The 20676-nt window shown below is 45.4% G+C and overlaps 1 protein-coding gene across 1 annotated transcript in view; it reads right to left on the bottom strand.

Annotated features, from left to right (window-relative positions):
* The window catches only part of NUP214 (nucleoporin 214), a 66965-nt gene that overhangs the window by 31607 nt on the left and 14682 nt on the right, over positions 1-20676 (bottom strand). The window contains 15 exon segments of the mRNA XM_070758485.1: positions 2261-2369; positions 3012-3045; positions 3047-3168; positions 4051-4261; positions 4263-4303; positions 5319-5402; positions 6645-6730; positions 8350-8532; positions 10734-10837; positions 12021-12179; positions 13087-13236; positions 14110-14199; positions 15949-16040; positions 17071-17225; positions 19096-19501. Of these exon segments, the coding sequence (XP_070614586.1) occupies positions 2261-2369; positions 3012-3045; positions 3047-3168; positions 4051-4261; positions 4263-4303; positions 5319-5402; positions 6645-6730; positions 8350-8532; positions 10734-10837; positions 12021-12179; positions 13087-13236; positions 14110-14199; positions 15949-16040; positions 17071-17225; positions 19096-19501 (2026 nt within the window).

Genomic DNA, 20676 nt, shown 5'->3' with positions numbered 1-20676 from the left:
AACCACGGCATTGAGCAGGAGCCGGTTGACAGCTGCGAGCGGGAGCCCCAGGACGGAAGTACCGGCAGCGCCCCGCCCAGCTGGAGCTTCTCTGGCATCGACGGCAAGTGTTCGATGGGAGCGGGGGGGGGGGGGTGTTGGCCGCAGCGGCCGCAGGCAGTTGCGGGGAGATGGCGGCGGCGAGAGGGATCGCTCTCTCTCTCTCAGCTGACTGCAAGCGGGAGCCCTGACGGTGGCGGTTGGACGTGCTGCTGGACGTCGTACATGCTGGCGCTGCGTGCCTGGCATATACGGTGTCCAGCACCATGTCCAGCTGCCGCCGTCAGGGCTCCCGCTTGCAGTCAGCTGAGAGAGAGAAAGAAAGAAAGAGAGACATATAAGAGAGGCAGAGAGAGAGAGAAAGAGAGACATAGCAAGAGAGGCAGAGAAAGAGAGACAGCAAGAGAGGCAGAGAAAGAGAGATAGAGAAAGAGAAAGAGAGAGAAAGAGAGACATAGCAAGAGAGACAGAGAGAGAGAAAGAGAGAGAAAGAAAGAGATAGCAAGAGAGGCAAAGAGAAAGAAAGAGACATATAGCAAGACAGTGAAAAAGAGAGAGAGCAAGAGAGAGAGAAAAAAGCAAGAAAGAGATAGCAAGAGAGACAGAGAGAGAGAGAGCAAGGGAGAGAGCAAGACATAGAGGAAGGGAAGGAGGGAGAGACAAAGAGAGCAAAAAAGAGAGGAAGAAAGAAAGAGGGATGGAGAGAGAGAAAGAAGGGAAGGAAGGAAAAGAGAGAAAGAGGGAGAAATAGAGCGAAAGGGAGGAAGAGAGAGGGTTTTTTTGTCCAAACTTTTCTTTAGCCCCCCCCCCCCCCCCCCCTTCAGTGTTCCCCAGGATTTTGAAAATATGAATAATGTGCCGCGGCTCAAAAAAGGTTGGGAAACACTGCCCTATGACAATCATTAAGTGTTAAACCTCATAATTCTTAACAAATGTCTCTTTTCTTTTATGGACACTGAGAGCATCTGTACCAAAGACAAATTCCTTGTGTGTCCAATCACACTTGGCCAATAAAGAATCCTATTCTATTCTGTTCTATTTTATTTCTTTCCAATATTCTATTCTATTCTATTCTTATGTAGGACAAGAAGCAGCAACAGGAGAGATTCAAGCTAGAAGTAAAAAAGAAATTTCTCACAGTGAGGATGACTAATCAGTGGAACGGCTGGCCACAGGAAATTGTGGGTGCTCCATCAAAGGGGGGCTTTTCAAATAAATAATAATTGTCCAGCTTCTCTCTAAAGCAAAATGTCCAGCTCTGAGCAGAGTTTTGCTCCGCTAAGCAACACTTTGTGTTCTTGGCTTGGATAATAACTGCTCAGGAGAGATTCAAGGACAAGTTGAGTGGAAAGGCTACTTGTTTTGGCTGGATAAAACTGGATAAAACACAATTGTGGAAAAACTAGCACCCTCCCCCACCTTTTAAAAGAAACATCTTTCATTGAAGCCTGCAAAAATAATAATAATAATAATAATAATAATAATAATAATAATAATTTTTTGTTCCTTATAAACACACACCGAAACCAAAAAATTAAAATGAACAATGAATGAACTTGATCCAACATCTTTGCTTTAGGGGTTTCCATGAAACTGGACACAATTCAAAGCCCCACATGGCATTGGACTAGATTACTTATGGGACCGCTTCCTGCCACATGAATCCCAGCGACTGGTTAGGTGCCACAGAGTCGGCCTTCTCCAGGTCCCGTCAACTAGACAATGTTGCTTGGCAGGGCCTAGGGAAAGAGCCTTCTCTGCGGTGGCCCCGGCCCTCTGGAATCAGCTCCCTCCAGAGATTCGTACTGCCCCCACCCACCTCGCCTTTCGCAAGAGTCCTTAAGACTCACTTATGTCGCCAGGCCTGGGGCCATTAGATCTAGACCACCTGACTTCTAAACGTGATGTATGGGTGTGATTGAATTGGTTGATTGATTTTTTATTATACATGTATTGGGTTTTTAGCTTGTAGTTTTTAACTAATTAGATTTGTTTGTATGCATTGTTTTACATTGTATCTTATGAGTCGCCCTGAGTCTTCGGAGAAGGACAGCATACAAATCTAATTAATAATAATAATAATAATAATAATAATAATAATAATAATAATAATAATCTGTTTCAACGTAATTAAATTCTTGCTTCACTCTCCAGCCTGGAGAATCTTTCCTTTATTTGAAAAAAAAAAAAAAGAGACAGGAGGAAGGCAGAAGTTACCTACCCCATGGCTGCAGAAACTGTTGGGGGAGACCCGCTGGTTTTCAGTTCTCGGACATTTACCACCTGAGGGACATTCTTCAGCGTCGATTCGGTCAGAGTGGTGTTCACGGCTGTTGAATAAGTATAAAGAGCCAGAAAATTTAGAACAGAGAATAGAACAGGAGGAATAGAATAGAATAACAGAAATATAGACTAGACCTAGAATAACAGAGAATAGACTAGAATAAATAAGAGAATAGAATAGAAATTTGCAATGGAATAGGAATGGAATAAGGAATAGAATAACAGAATATAGACTAGACTAGAATAAGAGAGAATAAAATAGAATAAATAAGAGAATAGAATAGAAATTTGGAATGCAATAAGGAATATAATAGAATAACAGAATATAGACTAGACTAGAATAACAGAGAAGAGAATAAATAAGATAATAGAATAGAAATTTGCAATGAAATAGGAACGGAATGGAATAGAATATAGACTAGACTAGAATAACAGAGAATAGACTAGAGTAAATAAGAGAATAGAATAGAAATTTGCAATGAAATAGGAATGGAATGGAACAGAATAAGGAATAGAATAGCAATACCAACAACAACCAGCAATACCACCACCAACAACATGCATAGTGTGACTGGTTGATTAATATACTGGGGTTTTAGCTGCAGCTTTTTAACATATTAGATTTTGTGTCGTATGCTTTGTTTTACACTGTTTCCTGCTGAGCCGCCCGGGGTTTCCTGGGAGCTCACCTGGATTCTGGCTCGTCACCTGTCTTCTCAAGGCAGGCTTCCGCAGCAGCCTGGGGGGCTGGGAGAGTGACGGAAGGGATGGGGGCTCGGTGCTTCACTGTCTTGGTTGACAACATTGCGTTCTCTGCCCCAGGTAGGACGGGTTTAGGGGTAGACACTAGGAGAGAGAGAGATTGTCTGAATCAGGAACGTATAAAGGGAACCATTACAAAATGTGACACTGGCTCCAACGCGATGGGCAAAAATCTACCCCCAATTAAAACCTATTTGCTGGCAATGCAGGGGAAAAAAGTCAAGGCACCTTCTATCACCTGTGGTGGAGACAAAAAGATTTTGGAGGAAGAAGATAGAAAAAAGGGAAAGAAAAGAAGAAAAAGAGAAGGAAACTGTACATATATACAACAGTGTCAAGTCAACCTCCTTTTTGACTATCATGTCTCAAAGCCTTGTTGCATTTCTGTTCATTACTGGTATTTTTGTGGCCTTTGGTTTATAGAGGAAGAAGTTTGATTTCTGAAACGGACGTTTTATCCTGTTGTTGTTACCTAATGCATCATTTGTGTATGGTTTCAACATAATAAATAGAAGTTTCTTTCTTCTCTTTCCTCCTCTCTTCCTTAACTCTTCTTCTTTACCTTTTTTCTTTTTATTATTTTTATTAATGTGTTGTACTGCTCTCTCCTTTTCATTCAATTAAGACACCAACTACCTATTGTGATAGAGGTTTAATGCAAAAATATATTTGTATATTATTTATATCCCCATGCCTCAAATTTCTCTTGCGATTTGTATATGTAGACACATATATATTATGGTGTTGTATTTATGCCGCCAGGCTTGGGGTCCTTAGATCCCAGACTCTGGCCATTGAATGCCTAGTATATTTGGTTTATAATGATTTTTGATATACAGCTTTTATAATGTTTTAAGTAACTATTTATATTAATTGGATCCAACTGTATTTTGTACACTGTTTTATTGTTGACAAATCCAATCAATCAACCAATCAATCAATGAATCAATGCTGGCCTGGACTCACTTAAAGTGCCCATTGTGATGTGGGCTTTCCCGAGAGGCAGGGGCTGCGACAACAGGGGAGGTTGGATCGAAGGCGTCCGGACGACGGGGGCGTGACGAGGCGCTGGCACCGGTACCACCACCTCCACTTCCTCCTGATCCACCGCTTCCGTCTCCTCGTTCTCCAGTGACTGGGCGATCGAAGACGCAGAACTGACCTCATCCAGGTCTTCGGTCGTATCTCAGAGACAGGAAAGCCGATTGGAACAGAGTTGCTGCAAAAGAAACAAAAGGGTGTGTGTGTGTGTATGTTAATATGGACAGGACTGCAACTGAGCCCCCCAATTTCTCTTGCAAAGAGAAACGCTCCTTAAACGAGGAACAATCCATATGGATCTGAACTCTCCCTTCTTTGTCTCTCTTTCTTCCCTCTCTTCTTTCCTTTTCTTCTCCTCTCCCTTCCTTTCTTCCCTCTCCTTCCTTTCCTTTCTTCTCTACCTCTCTCCCTTCCTCTTTCTCCTCTCCCCTCTTCCTTTCTTCTCACCTCTCCTTCCTTTCCTCTTCCTTTCCTCTCTTCTCTCCGTTCCTTCCCTCTCTTCTCTCCTTCTCTTTCCTCTCCCCTCCCTCCTCTCCCCTCTTCCTTTCTTCTCACCTCTCCTTCCTTTCCTCTTCCTCTCCTCTCTTCCTTCCTTCCCTTTCTTCTCCCCTCCCCTCCTCTCCCCTTTTCCTTTCTTCTCACCTCTCCTTCCTTTCCTCTTCTTTCCTCTCCTCTCCGTTCCTTCCCTCTCTTCCTTCCTTCCCTTTCTTCTCCCCTCCCCTCCTCTCCCCTCTTCCTTTCTTCTCACCTCTCCTTCCTTTCTCTCCCTTCCGTTCCTTCCCTCTCTTCTCTCTTCCTTTCCCTCTCCCCTCCTCTCTCCTCTTCCTTTCTTCTCCCTCTCCCCTCCCTTCCTCTTTCTTCCCTCTTCTTCTCCCTTCCTTTCCTCTTCTCTTCCTTTCTTCTCCCTTCCTCTCCTCCTCTCTCGTCCACTCCTCTTCTTTTCCTTCTCTCCTCCTTCCTCTTCTTCTTCTCCGCACTCCTCCTCCCTTCCCAGTTCTATTTGCATTTGTGAGTGATGAATTTAATGCTAATTTTATTTTACATTACTGAAATATTTCCTTTATACCGTCTTTCCCAGGTTGTATAGAAAACCGAATCATCTTTATCATTAGATTCCATCGTCAACGTTGTCATTTCTGCGCATTCCAAAACGTTAACGATAGAATTATTTTAAGGAATGCGGATTTACTTACATGGTGCGGTCGAGCGGACAGGTGGCAGTTTTCTCTTGGACAAGAAATTCCTTAGCTGAGCCTGCTTCGCAACGGACAACTTAGCTGTAAGAACCAAGGAGAACAAAGAACGTAAGTTTTATGGCCATCCTTTTGGTTTGTAACTATAGTGCGACTTCAAATGGTCCCTAAATGAACCATTGTTGAGGGCTATGGTCCAAAGTTTATTTATTTATTTACTTTTCGAATTGGTATCTTTTGAGAAACCATTGTGTGAGCTATATGCTATGAAGAGACAGCGTGTCCAGGGAAAACTCAGACGAGGGCTCTACATCCGAGGCAGAGACAGGGCCAAGGCTGTCTGACAGTTATCAGCTGCCTTTGGAGTCAGACACCAGTGAGGCTGAGGAACAGCTGGAGCCTGTGCGTGCATGCACGGAGCTGCCAGATTAAAGGAATAGCTAAGGAACAAGGGTTGACTTGGGAGTAAGGCCACAGGTGAGACGATGAATGGCCCCTCCCAGAGGGAACTCTTCGAGACTCCTTGCCAAATTTTGGATGATATCGGCCTGGCAGCTCTCCAAGCCAGGAAAGATCTGTGATTGTCAATTGCAACTTATTAAAATCGGGAACCTAAGATTTTTTTCACCTCATATTGCATCTACCCCTGTATTACAATGAGCCGGGGTGGCACAATGGTTTGAGTGCAGCACTGCAGGCTATTTCCGCTAACTGCTAGCTGTAGTTCAGTGGTTCAAATCTCACCACTGGCTCCAGGTTGACTCAGCCTTCCATCCTTCCAAGGTGGGTCAAATGAAGACCCAGATTGTTGGGAGCAAGAGGTTGACTCTGTAAACCGCTTAGAAGCATTAAGAAGCAGCATTTAAGTCTAAATGATATTGCCCTTCCTTCCTTCCTTCCTTCCTTCCCTTCCTGGGTCAAATGAGGACCCAGGTTATTGGGAGCAAGAGGCTGATTCTGTAAACCGCTTAGAGAGGGCTGTAAAAGCAGTAGGAGGCAGTATTTAAGTCTAAATGCTAATTTACCATTTGAAAGACTTTGTTGGACGTGAATGAGAAGAACTCACAGTAACTTAATAAAAAAGGGATATTTGTCGGGGCAAGGAGTCTGCTTCATGGTTTGGGAACGCCTAGATCAGAACACAGCCTGCTGTCAGTGGTTAAAGTGTCAGGCTAGGAACCAGGAGGCTGCGAGTTCTAGTCCTGCCTTAGGCACACAGTACCGGCTGATGATTTTGAGCCAGCCGTGTCCTCTCAGCCCTAGGAAGGAGGCAATGGCACACTGCTTCTGTAGAACCTGGCCAAGTAAACGGCGGGGAATAGTTACCGATTGAGGGGGATGAAGCTTTGGTGGAAGATTCCAGCGTGGCCTTTGTTAAGACGTTGCTCAGATTCTCCAGCTCGCTCTCCAAGCTGTCACGAAAGGGGAGAGAATTTTTTTTTCTTTTAAAAAAGCATGCAAAAGGCGAGATGGGAAATTGTCACAATCTGAGTGCAGTTCAAGGACTTGGAAGATCTGAAGACGCATCCATTCATTTGTCCATCACCAGTTCCGACTCAGCGGCATTATTCCCTCCATAACCTGCTCCCATTCAACTCAGCCAGGGCAAGATAATGGAATAAAGGGGTTGGAAGGGACCTTGGAGGTCTTCTAGTCCAGCCCTTGGCTTCAGCAGAAGGACCTACAACCATATCGTACGCGTGACACATAGGAGAATAGGTTGACACCCCTGCTCTTTGGGCCAATTTAATAAAATTTATTAATTTTCAAGCCTTTTCTTTAAAATACCTCTTACAATAACACCTTAAACAATTCTACTTTGGTTATTGTTCTGATCTCCGTCTAAGGCCACTAGTAATTGTAACAAAGGAATTCTAAATGCATACTTTTGTAAAACACATCATCTTTATTTTTCCTTCCTTTGTTCCACACTGAATCATCTAAGCACGCAGCGCTAATCTCTTATCTTAAACTTCGGTATGCAAGGCAAGATCAAAATCATTAACACATTCCACAAGTCATTCTAAGATTCGTGGCTAGTCAGAGTTAGCCCAGAGTCATAAAAACTGCAATAAAAAAGCATACAAGGCGTAGCTTACATTCAGAGCTGCTTGAAAGAAACCTCCATTTTTCTAAACGCAGATTGACCACTCAACTCTCTCTTCCTCTGACACCCAGACGTGACAAATTAATTACTTAATCAATTAACCCGTTCCTCTCCTTAATATTTCTTCCCTGACACTTGGTCTCTTCGCCTCTGCAAGCGTCTGAAAGAAGGATTTACCCATCTAGCATCTGCTTCTTCTTCACTTGAATCTGAACCCGTAGAAACATTGTGCAGTTCAGTGTTTCCCAACCTTGGCCACTTGAACATATTTGGACTTCAACTCCCAGAATTCCCCCACCAGCAAATGCTGGCTGGGGAATTCTGGGAGTTGAAGTCCAAATATCTTCAAGTGGCCAAGGTTGGGAAACACTGCTCTATACCACCAATACGTACTTCAAAAAAGAATTTTTTTTAAAAAAAAAATACAATTTACATATTTATGTACTTTTTTTTTTTGCTATTACAGTGTTCCCTCGATTTTCGCGGGGGATGCGTTCCGAGACCGCCCGCGAACGTTGAATTTCCGCGAAGTAGAGGGGAAGAAAATACACTATTTTTGGCTATGAACAGTAACACAAGCCTTCCCTTAACACTTTAAACCCCTAAATTGCAATTTCCCATTCCCTTAGCAACCATTTAGATTATTACTCACCATGTTTCTTTATTAAAATTTATTTAAAAAAAATATTTATTAAAGGTGGACGAAAGTTTGGTGATGATATTTGACATCATCAGGCAGGAAAAACCGTGGTATAGGGGGGAAAACCACAAAGTATTTTTTAATTAATATTTTTGAAAACCCGTGGTATAGACTTTTCGCGAAGTTCGAACCCGCAAAAATCGAGGGAACACTGTACTTTCCTTTTTCCTACCTTCAATCCACTGATCTCATCGGTCCCAAATATTTTTGCAAGCAGCCCTCACCTTTGGATGCTGGTGTGAGAGGAGCCCGGAGGGGAGGCATTCCACGGAGCGACCTGGTTGTACAGACGGAGTTCGTACAGGCTGTCTACCAACTTCTTCAGCCTCTTCCTCTGCTGGTTGATGATCTCCCGGTTGTTGGTGAGGGCGTTGAAGAGAGTCTCTCGCTCGGGGACAGCTAAGCGCCTACGACAAGGAAACGGAGCCCCTCCCTTATGAAACCAGGTTGCAAGGCCTTGGTCTCTCCAGGCTTGAAAGGCGGCGTTTAAGGGGGGACTTGATTGAAGGGTATAAAATCATGCATGGGATAGAAAAGGTGGATAGAGAAAAACCCTTTCCTCTATCACACAATACTAGGACGAGGGGGCCCTCCCTAAAGCTCATAGGCAAGAAAGCAAGGACAAATAAAGGGAGATATTTCTTCACCCAGAGGGTCCTTGGTTTATGGAATTCCCTTCCAGAAGAGGTCGTGACAGCTGTCAGCCTGGAGAGCTTGAAGGCAGGATGAGACAGATTCAGGGTTGCTGAGCGTATCATAGGTGGTTATTGAAACAGGTGTTCAAGTGCCACCTCTATGTTTGTTGAGGCAGGCAGGGTTCCCTTGGGTCTCATTTGTTGGGGGTCCAGGGAAAGGGAGGGTCTTGCCTTCTCTTTCTGCTCAAGATCCCCATGGACAATTGAGGGGCCACTGTGGGACACAGAATGCTGGACTCAATGGGCTTTGGCCCCATTCAGCAGGGCTCTTCTTGGGTTCTTACGTTTCTTCCCTCCCTCCCTCTTTTTCCTTCCTTCCTGTTTTTCCTTCCTTTCTTCCTCTTCCAAGTGCCGCCTCTATGTTTCTTGAGGCAGGCAGGGTTCTCTTGGGTCCCATTTGTTGGGGGTCCAGGGAAAGGGAGGGTTTTGCGTTCTCTTTCTGCTCAAGATCCTCATGGACAATTGGGGGACCACTGTGGGATATAGAATGCTGGACTCGATGGGCTTTGGCCCCATTCAGCATGGCTCTTCTTAGGTTCTTACATTTCTTCCTTCCTTCCCTCCCTCCCTCCTTTTCCTTCCTTCCTCTTCCAAGTGCCACCTCTATGTTTCTTGAGGCAGGCAGGGTTCCCTTGGGTCTCATTTGTTGGGGGTCCAGGGAAAGGGAGGGGGTCTTGACTTCTCCTTCTGCTCAAGCTCCCCATGGACAATTGGGGGCGGGGTGCACTGTGGGACACAGAATGCTGGACTTGATGGGCTTTGGCCTGATTCAGCTTGGATTTTTCTTGCAAATTACAGGTAACCCTCCACTTAAGACCATAATGGAGCCTGAAATTTATGTTGCTAAGAGAGAACTTTGCTAAGTGAGTTTTACCACTTTTGTTAAGTGAATCATTGCCGTTGTTCAATTAGTAACAGTGGATGAACCTGGGACATTGCAACCATCATGAATAAGGTGCTTGCATTCTTATGACGAAAAAGCCCAGAGAGAGAACGAGGTAAGGCTGTGACGGTGAACCTGTGTCAACCTATGGCACATGTGCCACAGGTGGCCTACGGCTATCGCCCTAGTTCAGCTCCACTGCGCATGGGTGTGCCTCCTGCTGGCCACCACTGAACCAATTGTCTGGGCTCTGAGCTCTATCTATCTATCTATCTATCTATCTATCTATCTATCTATCTATCTATCTATCTATCTATCTATCTATCTATCAATCAGATTTGTATGACGCCTCTTTCCGTAGACTCGGGGCGGCTCACAACACAACAAAACAGTTCATGACAAATCTAATAATTTGCAATTTGAAATATTTAAAAACCCCATTATTTAGCAGACATACATGCAAGCATACCATACATAAATAAATTGAATCGAATAGGCCCGGGGGAGATGTCTCAGTTCCCCCATGCCTGACGACAAAGGTGGGTTTTAAGGAGTTTACGAAAGGCAAGGAGGGTAGGGGCAGTTCTAATCTCTGGGGGGAGCTGGTTCCAGAGAGTCGGGGCCGCCACAGAGAAGGCTCTTCCCCTGGGGCCCGCCAACCGACATTGTTTAGTCGACGGGACCTGGAGAAGGCCCACTCTGTGGGACCTAACTGGTCGCTGGGATTCGTGCGGCAGAAGGCGGTCCCGGAGATATTCTGGTCCGGTGCCATGAAGGGTTTTATAGGTCATAACCAACACTGTGAATTGTGACCGGAAACTGATCGGCAACCAATGCAGACTGTGGAGTGTTGGTGTGACATGGGCATACCTGGGGAAGCCCATGACTGCTCTCGCAGCTGCATTCTGCACGATCTGAAGTTTCCGATTGTCAAAGCAGGGTGCGGTTGTGGCTTAAGAAGCTTGCAAGAAACCTTGGAAGGGACGAAAGAAAATATTTCTCTCCGTTGCCCCATGCAAAGTCCACTCACTTCTGCTTCTTCTGCTGTTCCAGGTGCCGGTCCCACTCCAAATCCAGAACGTCATTCACGTCTTGGACGGCGAACTTCACGTACTGGTGCAAGCGACGGATTTCCTGCCCGGGAGGAAGATTTCGGCCTTCAGCTCAACATGTCCACACGGGAAGAGGTTCTTTCAGGGTGGACGGAGCTGCCCGAGGGGGAACACTGGGCCCTCAGCTATTCTGGGACGGAGCAAAGACCAGGGACGGCTTTGGGGGGGAGGGGCTCTCTGACATCCCCAGATCTGGAGGTATTGGAGCGGGCACTCCGTATGGATCTGAACTCTCCCCTCTTTGCCTCTATTTCTTCCCTCTCTCCTTTCCCTTCCTCTCTTCTCTCTTCCTTATCTCTCTTTTCCCTTCCTTTCTTCCCTCCCTTCCCTCTTGCTTCCCTCTTTCCCCTCCCCTCCTTTCTTCCCTCTTCCTCTTTCCTTCCTTCCCCTTCCTCTCTCTATTTCTGTCTTCTCCCTCTCCCCTCCCTTCTTCTCTTCCTTCCCTTTTTCTCTCCTTCCCTGTCTTCCTTTCTTCTCCCTCTCCCCCGTTCCTTTCTTCCCTCTCCTTCCTTCCCCTTTTCTCTCCTTCCCTGTTCCTTTCTTCCCTCTTCCTCTCCTTCCTTCCCTCTTTGTTTTCTCCCTCTTCCCCTCCCTTCTTCTCTTCCCTCTCCCCCCTTCCTCTTCTTTCCCTTTTTCTCTCCTTTCCTGTCTTCCTTTTTTCTCCCTCTCCCCTGTTCCTTTCTTCCCTCTCCTTCCTTCCCCTTTTCTCTCCTTCCCTGTCTTCTCCCCTGTTCCTTTCTTCCCTCTTCCTCTCCTTCCTTCCCTCTTTGTTTTCTCCCTCTTCCCCTCCCTTCTTCTCTTCCCTCTCCCCCATTCCTCTTCTTTCCCTTTTTCTCTCCTTTCCTGTCTTCCTTTTTTCTCCCTCTCCCGTTCCTTTCTTCCCTCTTCCTCTCCTTCCTTCCCTCTTTCTGTCTTCTCCCTCTCCCCTCCCTTCTTTCTTCCCTCTCCTTCCTTTCCTCTCCCCTCCCCTCCTTTCTCTCTTCTCTTCCTTTTCTCTTTCTCTCCCTTCCATTCTTCTCTTCCTTCCCTCTCCTCTCTTCCCTCTCCTCCATTCCTCTTCTTCTCCTATTCCCTCCTCCTTCCTCTTCTTCTTCCTCTCCGATGTGTTCCTCCTCCCTTCCCAGTTCTATCCTTGGTGAGGAGCTTCCTGAAGGCCCCCGCTCAGACATTCTGGACTAGAGGGATCCCCTCTGCTCTGCTCCTACCTGCAGCTGGCTTTCGCTCTTGGGGTCCAAAGGCTTCTTGTAAAGCAGGTGCAAGTACTCTGAGTTGTGAGCTTGCTCGTCCTTCTCCTGGGCTTCCTCCACCCCTGCAAAGCCTTCCAACAAATTGGTCTTCAGGAGGCTGATGTCGCCATGAAGAGACTGCAAGGGGCAGAGGAGAGGAAGAGACAGGAATTCGTTACAGGTGGCCATCATCTTACGACCATATAGTTAGTGACCAGGAGACGGTGAGTTCTAGTTCCGCCTTAGTCATGAAAATGGACTGAGTGACTTTTGGCCAGTCCTTCTCTCTTTCAGTCCAACCCACCTCACAGGGTGGTTGTACTGGGAAACGAAGAAGAAGTTGTGTTGTGTATGCTCACTGCCTTGAATTATTTGTACAAATAGTAAAAGCAGGATACCAACATTAAAGTAAAATACATTTTAAAAAAAATAAAGGAAAATGAAGAAAAAAATAAATAAATGCCTGAATCTAATAAATAAAATCTGCTTTTGATTTTAAAAAAATATTTTAGATTATTAATTCATTAACTAATTGCAGGATTTGGGTTTGATTGGTCTAGAGCAGTGTTTCCCAACCTTGGCAACCTGAAGATATCTGGACTTCAACTCCCAGAATTCCCCAGCCAGCAAATGCTTCTGGGAGTTGAAGTCCAGATATCTTCAGGTTGCCAAGGTTGGGAAACACTGCTCTAGAGAAAGGAAGGATTGATGGTGGTGGGGACAATGGAATGATAGCAGTATTGCAATATTCGAGAGGGGGGGGTGCCAACCTCTTCTGCAAACCCCCTGAAGACAGGAAGAGAAACTATGGATGGAAACTAATCAAGGAGAGAAGCAACTGGAATTAAGGAGAAATTTCCCAGCAGTTAGGACAATTAACCCAGTGGAACAGACGTTGCCTCCAGAAGTTGTGAATTGCTCCAACACTGCAAGTTTCCAAGGAGATGTTGGATGACCATCTGTCTGAAGTAGTGTAGGGTTTCCTGCCTAAGCAGGGGGCTGGACTAGAAGACCTCCAAGGTCCCTTCCACCGCCTCCTCCTCACCTCCGTGCTCTCTTTGATCACCAGCAGGAAAGTGTGCAGATCGCTGGCTTCCACGCGTAACTTCTTCTTCTCCTCTTCGCTGCCCACCTGAAATGAGGCCTTGGACGTCCGAGCCTTCAGCTCCTCCAACTCTTTCTGGAAATGGGCGACCTGCGGAACCGAGCCGGGCAGGCGGATATTTGAGAATAAAACAAGTTCCAGGCAATGACAATTTCGGTGGCAGGACTTTTCCTGCGGTGTCACATGTTACAAATGTGCAGTTTTTGCCTCTCTGGGCTCTGGAGCTTCTAGATTTGTATGCCGCTCCCTTTCCTCTATAGGAAAAACGGTTCCAACTATGGTAACATTCTATTTTAGCTCTGTTACGTTATTTGCATACGCCAGTTTTGAAAGAAAAATACCTCAAATGGTAAAAAACATTCTATATCTTTATATTAACAATACATTCTAATACCAGGCAGCAGCTTTGTCAATTAAATATTATTCTGATTGTATATTATAGGTTATGACCTATAAAACCCTTCATGGCACCGGACCAGATTATCTCAGGGACTGCCTTCTGCTGCTCGAATCCCAGCGACCAGTTAGGTCCCACAGAGTGGATCTTCTCCAGGTCCCGTCAACTAAACAATGTCGCTTGACGGGACCCAGGGGAAGAGCCTTCTCTGTGGCGGCCCCGGCCCTCTGGAACCAACTCCCCCCAAAGATTAGAATTGCCCCCACCCTCCTTGCTTTTCGCAAGCTACTCAAAACCCACCTCTGCCGTCAGGCATGGGGGAATTGAGATACTCTTTCCCTCTAGGCCTTTACAATTCTATGCATGGTATGTTTGTATGTGTGCTTGGTTTTTATATTAATGGGTTTTTAATCGTTTTTAATATTAGATTACTATTGTACACTGTTTTATTGTTGCTGTTAGCTGCTCCGAGTCTCCGGAGAGGGGCGGCATACAAATCCAATAAATAAATGAATGAATGAATGAATGAATGAATAAATAAATATCAACCACAGGTTTTTTCGTACCTCTTCTCTTATTCCAATGATGAAGGGATCCGTCTCTTTCCACTCGCAGGGCTGCTTCTCCACCGCGGCACCAGCAGGCGGCTGCCGAATCTGGAAGGTGCAACATGAAAAGCATCCGTTGATGTGTCAGGCCAGAAAAAACAACAACCCCAAAGAGGAACTGAACAATTGGGGTGAAGAGAGATAAGGCTTAGCACCCGACTTTCGCAACAGGGGACTTCTATTTAAGAGCCCATGCACAGATGGTAAACAACACTTTTAAAAATATATATATTTATATTCTTTATTAATTATATTCATTAAAACCAAAAGGGAAACCCACATTAATTTTACATCCTTCCACAGCCAAAAGAAAGACGACTTGAGGGTGTGTTTGGTTTGGCAGTGCCTTAAATACAGTGGTGCCTCTACTTAAGAACTTAATTCGTTCGGTGACCAGGTTCTTAAGTAGAAAAGTTTGTAAGAAGAAGCCATTTTTCCCATAGGAATCAATGTAAAAGCAAATAATGTGTGTGATTGGGGAAACCACAGGGAGGGTGGAGGCCCTGTCTCCTCCCAGGAGATTCCTAGAGAGGCCCCACGGAGGCTTCTCCCCACCTTTTCTGGCCCTGTTTCCTCCCAGGAGATTCCTAGAGAGGCCCCACGGAGGCTTCTCCCTGCCTTTTCCGGTTACAGTTTTGGAGGCTCGGCTTTGTAAGTGGAAAATGGTTCTTGAGAAGAGGCCAAAAAATCTTGAACACCCAGTTCTTATCCAGAAAAGTTCGTAAGTGTTCTTGGCACGAGCCTCTAATTAAATGCAAAAGTAGCCAAAACAGATACACACATGGGAAAAGTCAACAATACTTTCTTTATCCACAGAAAAAAACACCTCTTTTTGTAGTCAAAGGGCTCAACGTGTATATATTGTTTTTATCATTGCTGTAAGCCGCCCCGAGTCTACGGAGAGGGGCGGCATACAAATCTAATAAATAATAATAAATAATAATAATAACAACTGCTTCCTCATCAGAGTCCAGCGAAGATAAGGAGGAGGAATTGCTCCCTAATGGGCTGCCTGCCATGACCCCCTCTGAGGGTCTCATTTCACAGTCACTCCCTGCTTCCGCGATACTTCTGCCGCACGAATCCCAGCGACCGATTAGGTCCCACAGAGTTGGCCTTCTCCGGGTCCCGTCGACTAAACAATGTCGTTTGCCGGGACCCAGGAGAAGAGCCTTCTCTGTGGTGGCCCCGACCCTCTGAACCAGCTCCCCCCAGATATCAGAGTTGCCCCCACCCTCCTTGCCTTTTGCAAGCTCCTTAAAACCCACCTCTGTTGTCAGGCATGGGGGAATTGAAATTTTTCCTCCCTTCCCTCTAGGCTTATAGAATTTACACACGGTATGCTTGTATGTAGGATTGGTTTCTTAAATTGGCGTTTTAAAGATTATTTTTAATATTAGATTTGTTTACATTGTCTTCTTTATTGTGGTTAGCCGCCCCGAGTCTTCGGAGAGGGGCGGCATACAAATCTAATAAATAATAATAATAATAATAATAATAATAATAATAATAATAATAATAACTTCGCTGCCCGAAGCAGCCGGCAGTAAAACAGGCCTGTGACACTGGTAGGATTCACCCATACCCCCCCCCCCACAGTCCTTGGGGCAGGAGCTGGCCCAGAGCCAACCACAACAGGAAGTAGAGGCATTCTTAGGTAGAGGTACCACTGTACCCATAAATGTTGCCTTTCACCAGCATCAACCCTTCCCTTCCTGCATAGAAACCCGGGTTTTTAATTCTGCAATACGGAATGCGGGCTGAATTCGCGCAAAAGCGATTCTAATCCCTTCCTACCTGCGAAGGGCTGGATTTCGCAGCCCCCGGGGATATCTTGGCGGCTTTCTGAAGGCCCGGGGTTGCGGGAGCGCTCTGTGGTGGACGCACTGCTGGAGGCAAGAACAGAAAAGAGAAGGGGACACACACACTCGCACAACTGCTGCTAGTGGCCAGTTACGACGCAAGGATTAGTAAAATCAGGGTGGCCTGCTTAACAATTGCAATGACTTTCCCCCGTAATTCCGGTCTCAATCACTGTCGTAACTCGAGGATTGCTTGCACTAGTGGGTCACTTGGGAAGAACAGAGTGGGTGGGGACACAGGAAACATCCCTGCCACAGGTGGTATTCACCTATTTATTTTCCCTACTGCCATAAGATGCACCTTTTTCCTGCCTAAAAGAGGCTGATAAATTTGGTGCCTCTTATACTCTGAATGCAGCTTTTTCCCCCAGCCCTAACTAGCTGCTAATGATCTTTCCAGCTTTTACCTTGCAGGCTCTTTCATTGTTACTCTCTGCAAAGAATGTTTTCCAAGCCCTAAGTCTTTGCAGAGTTTTTTTCATTGCTCTAACTTGCTCCGAATAAGTTTCTTTCCAGCCCTAACCAGGTGCTAACAATGTTCCCAGCTCTTACCGGCTTGCAGGCTCTTTCATTGTTACTCTCTGCAAAGAATGTTTTCCAAGCTACTAAGTCTTTGCAGGGTTTTCCCCATTGCTCTACTTGCTCCAAATGTTTCTTTCCAGGTGCTAACAATGTTCCCAGCTCTTACCGGCTTGCAAGCTCTTTCATTGCTACTCTCTCCAAATAAAGTTTTTTAAAAGCCGTAACCAGGGGATAAAATAATCTGCTGGCTTAGCCAGATGAATACCTAGTAAGCAGATTCTTTTCCCTATTTTCCTACCCCAAAACTAAGGTGCGCCTTATACTCCGAAAAATATGGTAGTTCACAAATATGAGCATGCATGTGCACGCGGCTTCAAAATGTGCATAAACAGGGCGGCATGCGCTACTACCAGTTCGCCTGAACTAGTAGAAAGCAGCTGAATGCAACCTCAGGCCCCTGCCCCAACAGCTTACACTCAAACGCCCCATGACCCACAGGAAAGGAAGTAAGGGGGAAGCAAAGACTGAACCGTACTTGATGAAGTCACTGGGGTAGAAGCCTTTATGGGGGCCGGAGGTGGCGTGGCCAGGCCCAAGGGTCCCGCGGGGGTAGATTTTGCAGCCGGAGGAAAGAGGAAGGGGGCTTGGCTGGTGTTGGCAGACTCGGCAGCAGACTCGGCAGCAGCGAACCTGAAGGGGGAAAACTCAAAAATGAAATGACTTAAATGAACTCAATCTGCGTAGTCTGGAGGACAGAAGGGAAAGGGGGGACATGATCGAAACATTTAAATATGTTAAAGGGTTAAATAAGGTCCAGGAGGGAAGTGTTTTCAATAGGAAAGTGAACACAAAACAAGAGGACACAATCTGAGGTTAGTTGGGGGAAAGATCAAAAGCAACGTGAGAAAATATTATTTGACGGAAAGAGTAGTAGATCCTTGGAACAAACTTCCAGCAGATGTGGTTGGTAAATCCACAGTCACTGAATTTAAACATGCTTGGGATAAACACATCCATCCTAAGATACAATACAGGAAATAGTATAAGGGCAGACTAGATGGACCAGGAGGTCTTTTTCTGCTGTCAATCTTCTTTGTTTCTATGAAAAATAGACAAAGTGACACCACCTAGCCATCTTCAACTAGACCAGGGGGTAGAGAACATTGGCTCTTCTATGACCTGGGGACTTCAACTCCCAGAATTCCTCAGCTAGCATGGTTGGCTCAGGAATTCTGGGAGTTGAAGGCCACAAGTCATAGAAGAGCCAACGTTCCCTACGCCTGAAGTAGACGGACATCCCTGTCCCTCGGCATATTTTTTTTTTAAACAGGCCCACCACATGTGGTAGCATGCACCTGGTGATTGTTTGAAAGGGTAAGAACTGTTTGCAAAACCAAGAAAAAAGGTGGGATACACATAAATAAATGTGTATAAAGGAAAAGCGAAGATTCCGTGTGGAATCGTCAAATCCCAGTCCGCTAGTGGAGGATCTAAGATAGAGGCCACCCTTGAAGGCGAGAAGGGCATCACAACCCAAAAATGTCCTATCCTACACATTGGCAAATAGAACCTGAACACCAAACACAAGCTGAATAAACAAGACAATCCTCACTCTGTAAAAGACCTTGGAGAACTCACACCGAATGAACTAAGGGCCAAAGGCCACTGCAACAACACTGGAAAAACTTTAAAACTACAACCGTAATCAAATTAGTAGAAATTTATAACTACTCTTAAAAAAAGGAACGACACTCCAACGATAAATATGGACTTTACGTCGTAAGGAAACAATACACCAGTTTATTGCTGGTTTCATCTTCCATCTTTTTTTTCCAATCTATGCTCTTTTTCTTCCTTTCTCACTTGCCAGTTTTATTTCTTTTCTTTCTTCATCTTTTTTCTTCCCCTTTTTGCTCCTTCTCTCTCTTCCCCTCTAATTTTTCCTCTTTATTCCTTTCCCCTATGTAAGTATTTATACTATTTTAAAATTGCATATTCTAAAATCACACAAAGTTGTACCAATGTTTAAATAGTCCTTTTGTTTTCTGTATTCCCTTCCCCCATTTATTTGTAATAAAGATTATATTTAAAAAATTAAAAAAAGAAAAGAAAGTTAAGAACTACGTGGCCTTAAACACAACCTAAGCACGGCCTATAAAATCACCTGCTACGACGTCCTTCCTGTCAACGACTACTTCAGCTTCAACCACAACAACACACGAGCACACAACTGATACAAACTCAAAGTAAACCGCTCTAAACTCGACTGCAGAAAATACAACTTTAGTAACCGAGTAGTTGATGCCTGGAACTCACTACCTGACTCTGTAGTATCATCATCTAACCCCCAAAACTTTACCCTTAGACTATCCACAGTTGACCCCCAATTCCTAAGAGGTCAGTAAGGGGCATACATAGGAGCACCAGTGTGCCTCCCGTCCCCTGTCCTAACATTTTTCTCTTTTACAAGTATCATGTATATAAATATTATTACATCTTTGTATACCACCAATACGTATGTGACAAAACAAACAATTTTTTTAAAAAAGAGATCGCGTACTTTTCGTTGAGGTTGACCTTGACGGAAGACATCGCTGGAGCAAAGCTGGGATTCGTCACGGCAGGAGGAACGGGCCCGTCGACGTGGCCCTTGAAGCTCACCGACCCGAAGGCGAAAGGCGGGGCGGAAACCGGGACGAGGCCGGAGGAGGAGATGGGCGTTTGTGGTGCTATTGGGGTGGCGGGAGTAGAGAACTCGGCGGGCTTACTGGTGTTGGGCCTGGGGACTGCCGCCGAGGCCTCCGAGGGGAATGGATAAGGCAGAGAAGCATTCGGAGCTGGGCCAGGGGCTTTGGGAGCGGGGCTTGTAAAAGAGAAGGGGGTGGCCCCACTGCTTGGAACTAAAGGTGGACCCGGGGCGGGAGGGGGTGGTGGAGCCTCGCTCTTGGCAGCAGATGAAGGAGTGCCTGGAAAAAGGGAGAGATTGACCATTCAGCACAAGAACATAAGAACCTAAGAAGGGCCAGGCTGAATCAGGCCAAAGCCCATCGAGTCCAGCATTCTGTGTCCCACAGTGGCCCATCAATTGTCCATGGGGATCTTGAGTAGAAAGAGGATGCAAGACCCTCCCTTTCCCTTGACCCCCAACAAATGGTACCCAAGGGAACCCTGCCTGCCTCAACCAACACAGAGGCGGCACTTGGACATCCGTTTCAATCACCACCTATGATACACTCGGCATCCCTGAATCTGTCTCATCCTGCCTTGAAGCTCTCCAGGCTGACAGCTGTCACGGCCTCTTCTGGACGTGAATTCCATCAACCAAGGACCCTCTGGGTGAAGAAATATCTCCCTTTATTTGTCCTCACTTTCTTACCTGTGTGCTTTGGGGATGGCCCTCTTGTCCTAGTATTGTTTGATAGAGAAAATAATTTTTCTCTATTAACCTTTTCTATCCCATGTGTGATTTTATACAAGTCACCTCTTCAACGCTGTCTTTCAAAGCTGTAGAGACCAAGGCCTTGCAACCTGGTTTCATAATGGAGGGTCTCCATTTCCTTGATCATACTTGTTGCCCTTTTTTGCACCTTTCCCAGTTCCATTCTATCCTTCTTGAGATGCAGTGACCAGAACTGTACACTGGACACCAAGTGTGGTCTCACCATCGATTGGTACAGAGGCAATACAACACTTACTTATTTTCGATTCCCTTCCTAATCATGTCAAGCATGGAATTTGCTTTTTTAACTGCTGGGTTGACATCTTCATTGAGCTGTCCACTAAAACCCCAAGATCCCTTTCTTGGGTTGTCTCAGAAAGCTTGGTCCCCATCATTTGGTAGGTATAATTGGGGTTCTTTGCCCCACAAATAATACTGGGAGTCCTCGGCTTATGACTGGTTCTAAGTGAGCCAAGCGACTGTGCCCGATTTTACAACTTATTTTAGGTCGCGGTCCTTAATGAGTTATAACCGCCCTGATTTTAAATTCTGTTCTAACAAACTTGGAGCAGGTGGTACGACTGGATCAGTCAGATAAAATATTTAAAAGCTTAAATATCTGTAATACAGTTAGATTTCTCTGAATTCGAAAGAATACGAAAGAATGTAAGCAATCTTGTTACCCCTTTTATTTACTGTATT

Source organism: Erythrolamprus reginae, chromosome 8 (genome assembly GCF_031021105.1).
Source record: "Erythrolamprus reginae isolate rEryReg1 chromosome 8, rEryReg1.hap1, whole genome shotgun sequence".
NCBI classification, from domain to species: domain Eukaryota; kingdom Metazoa; phylum Chordata; class Lepidosauria; order Squamata; family Dipsadidae; genus Erythrolamprus; species Erythrolamprus reginae.
The sequence above is the reverse complement of the archived record's forward strand: the minus strand, read 5'-3'. Positions and strand labels throughout refer to the sequence as shown.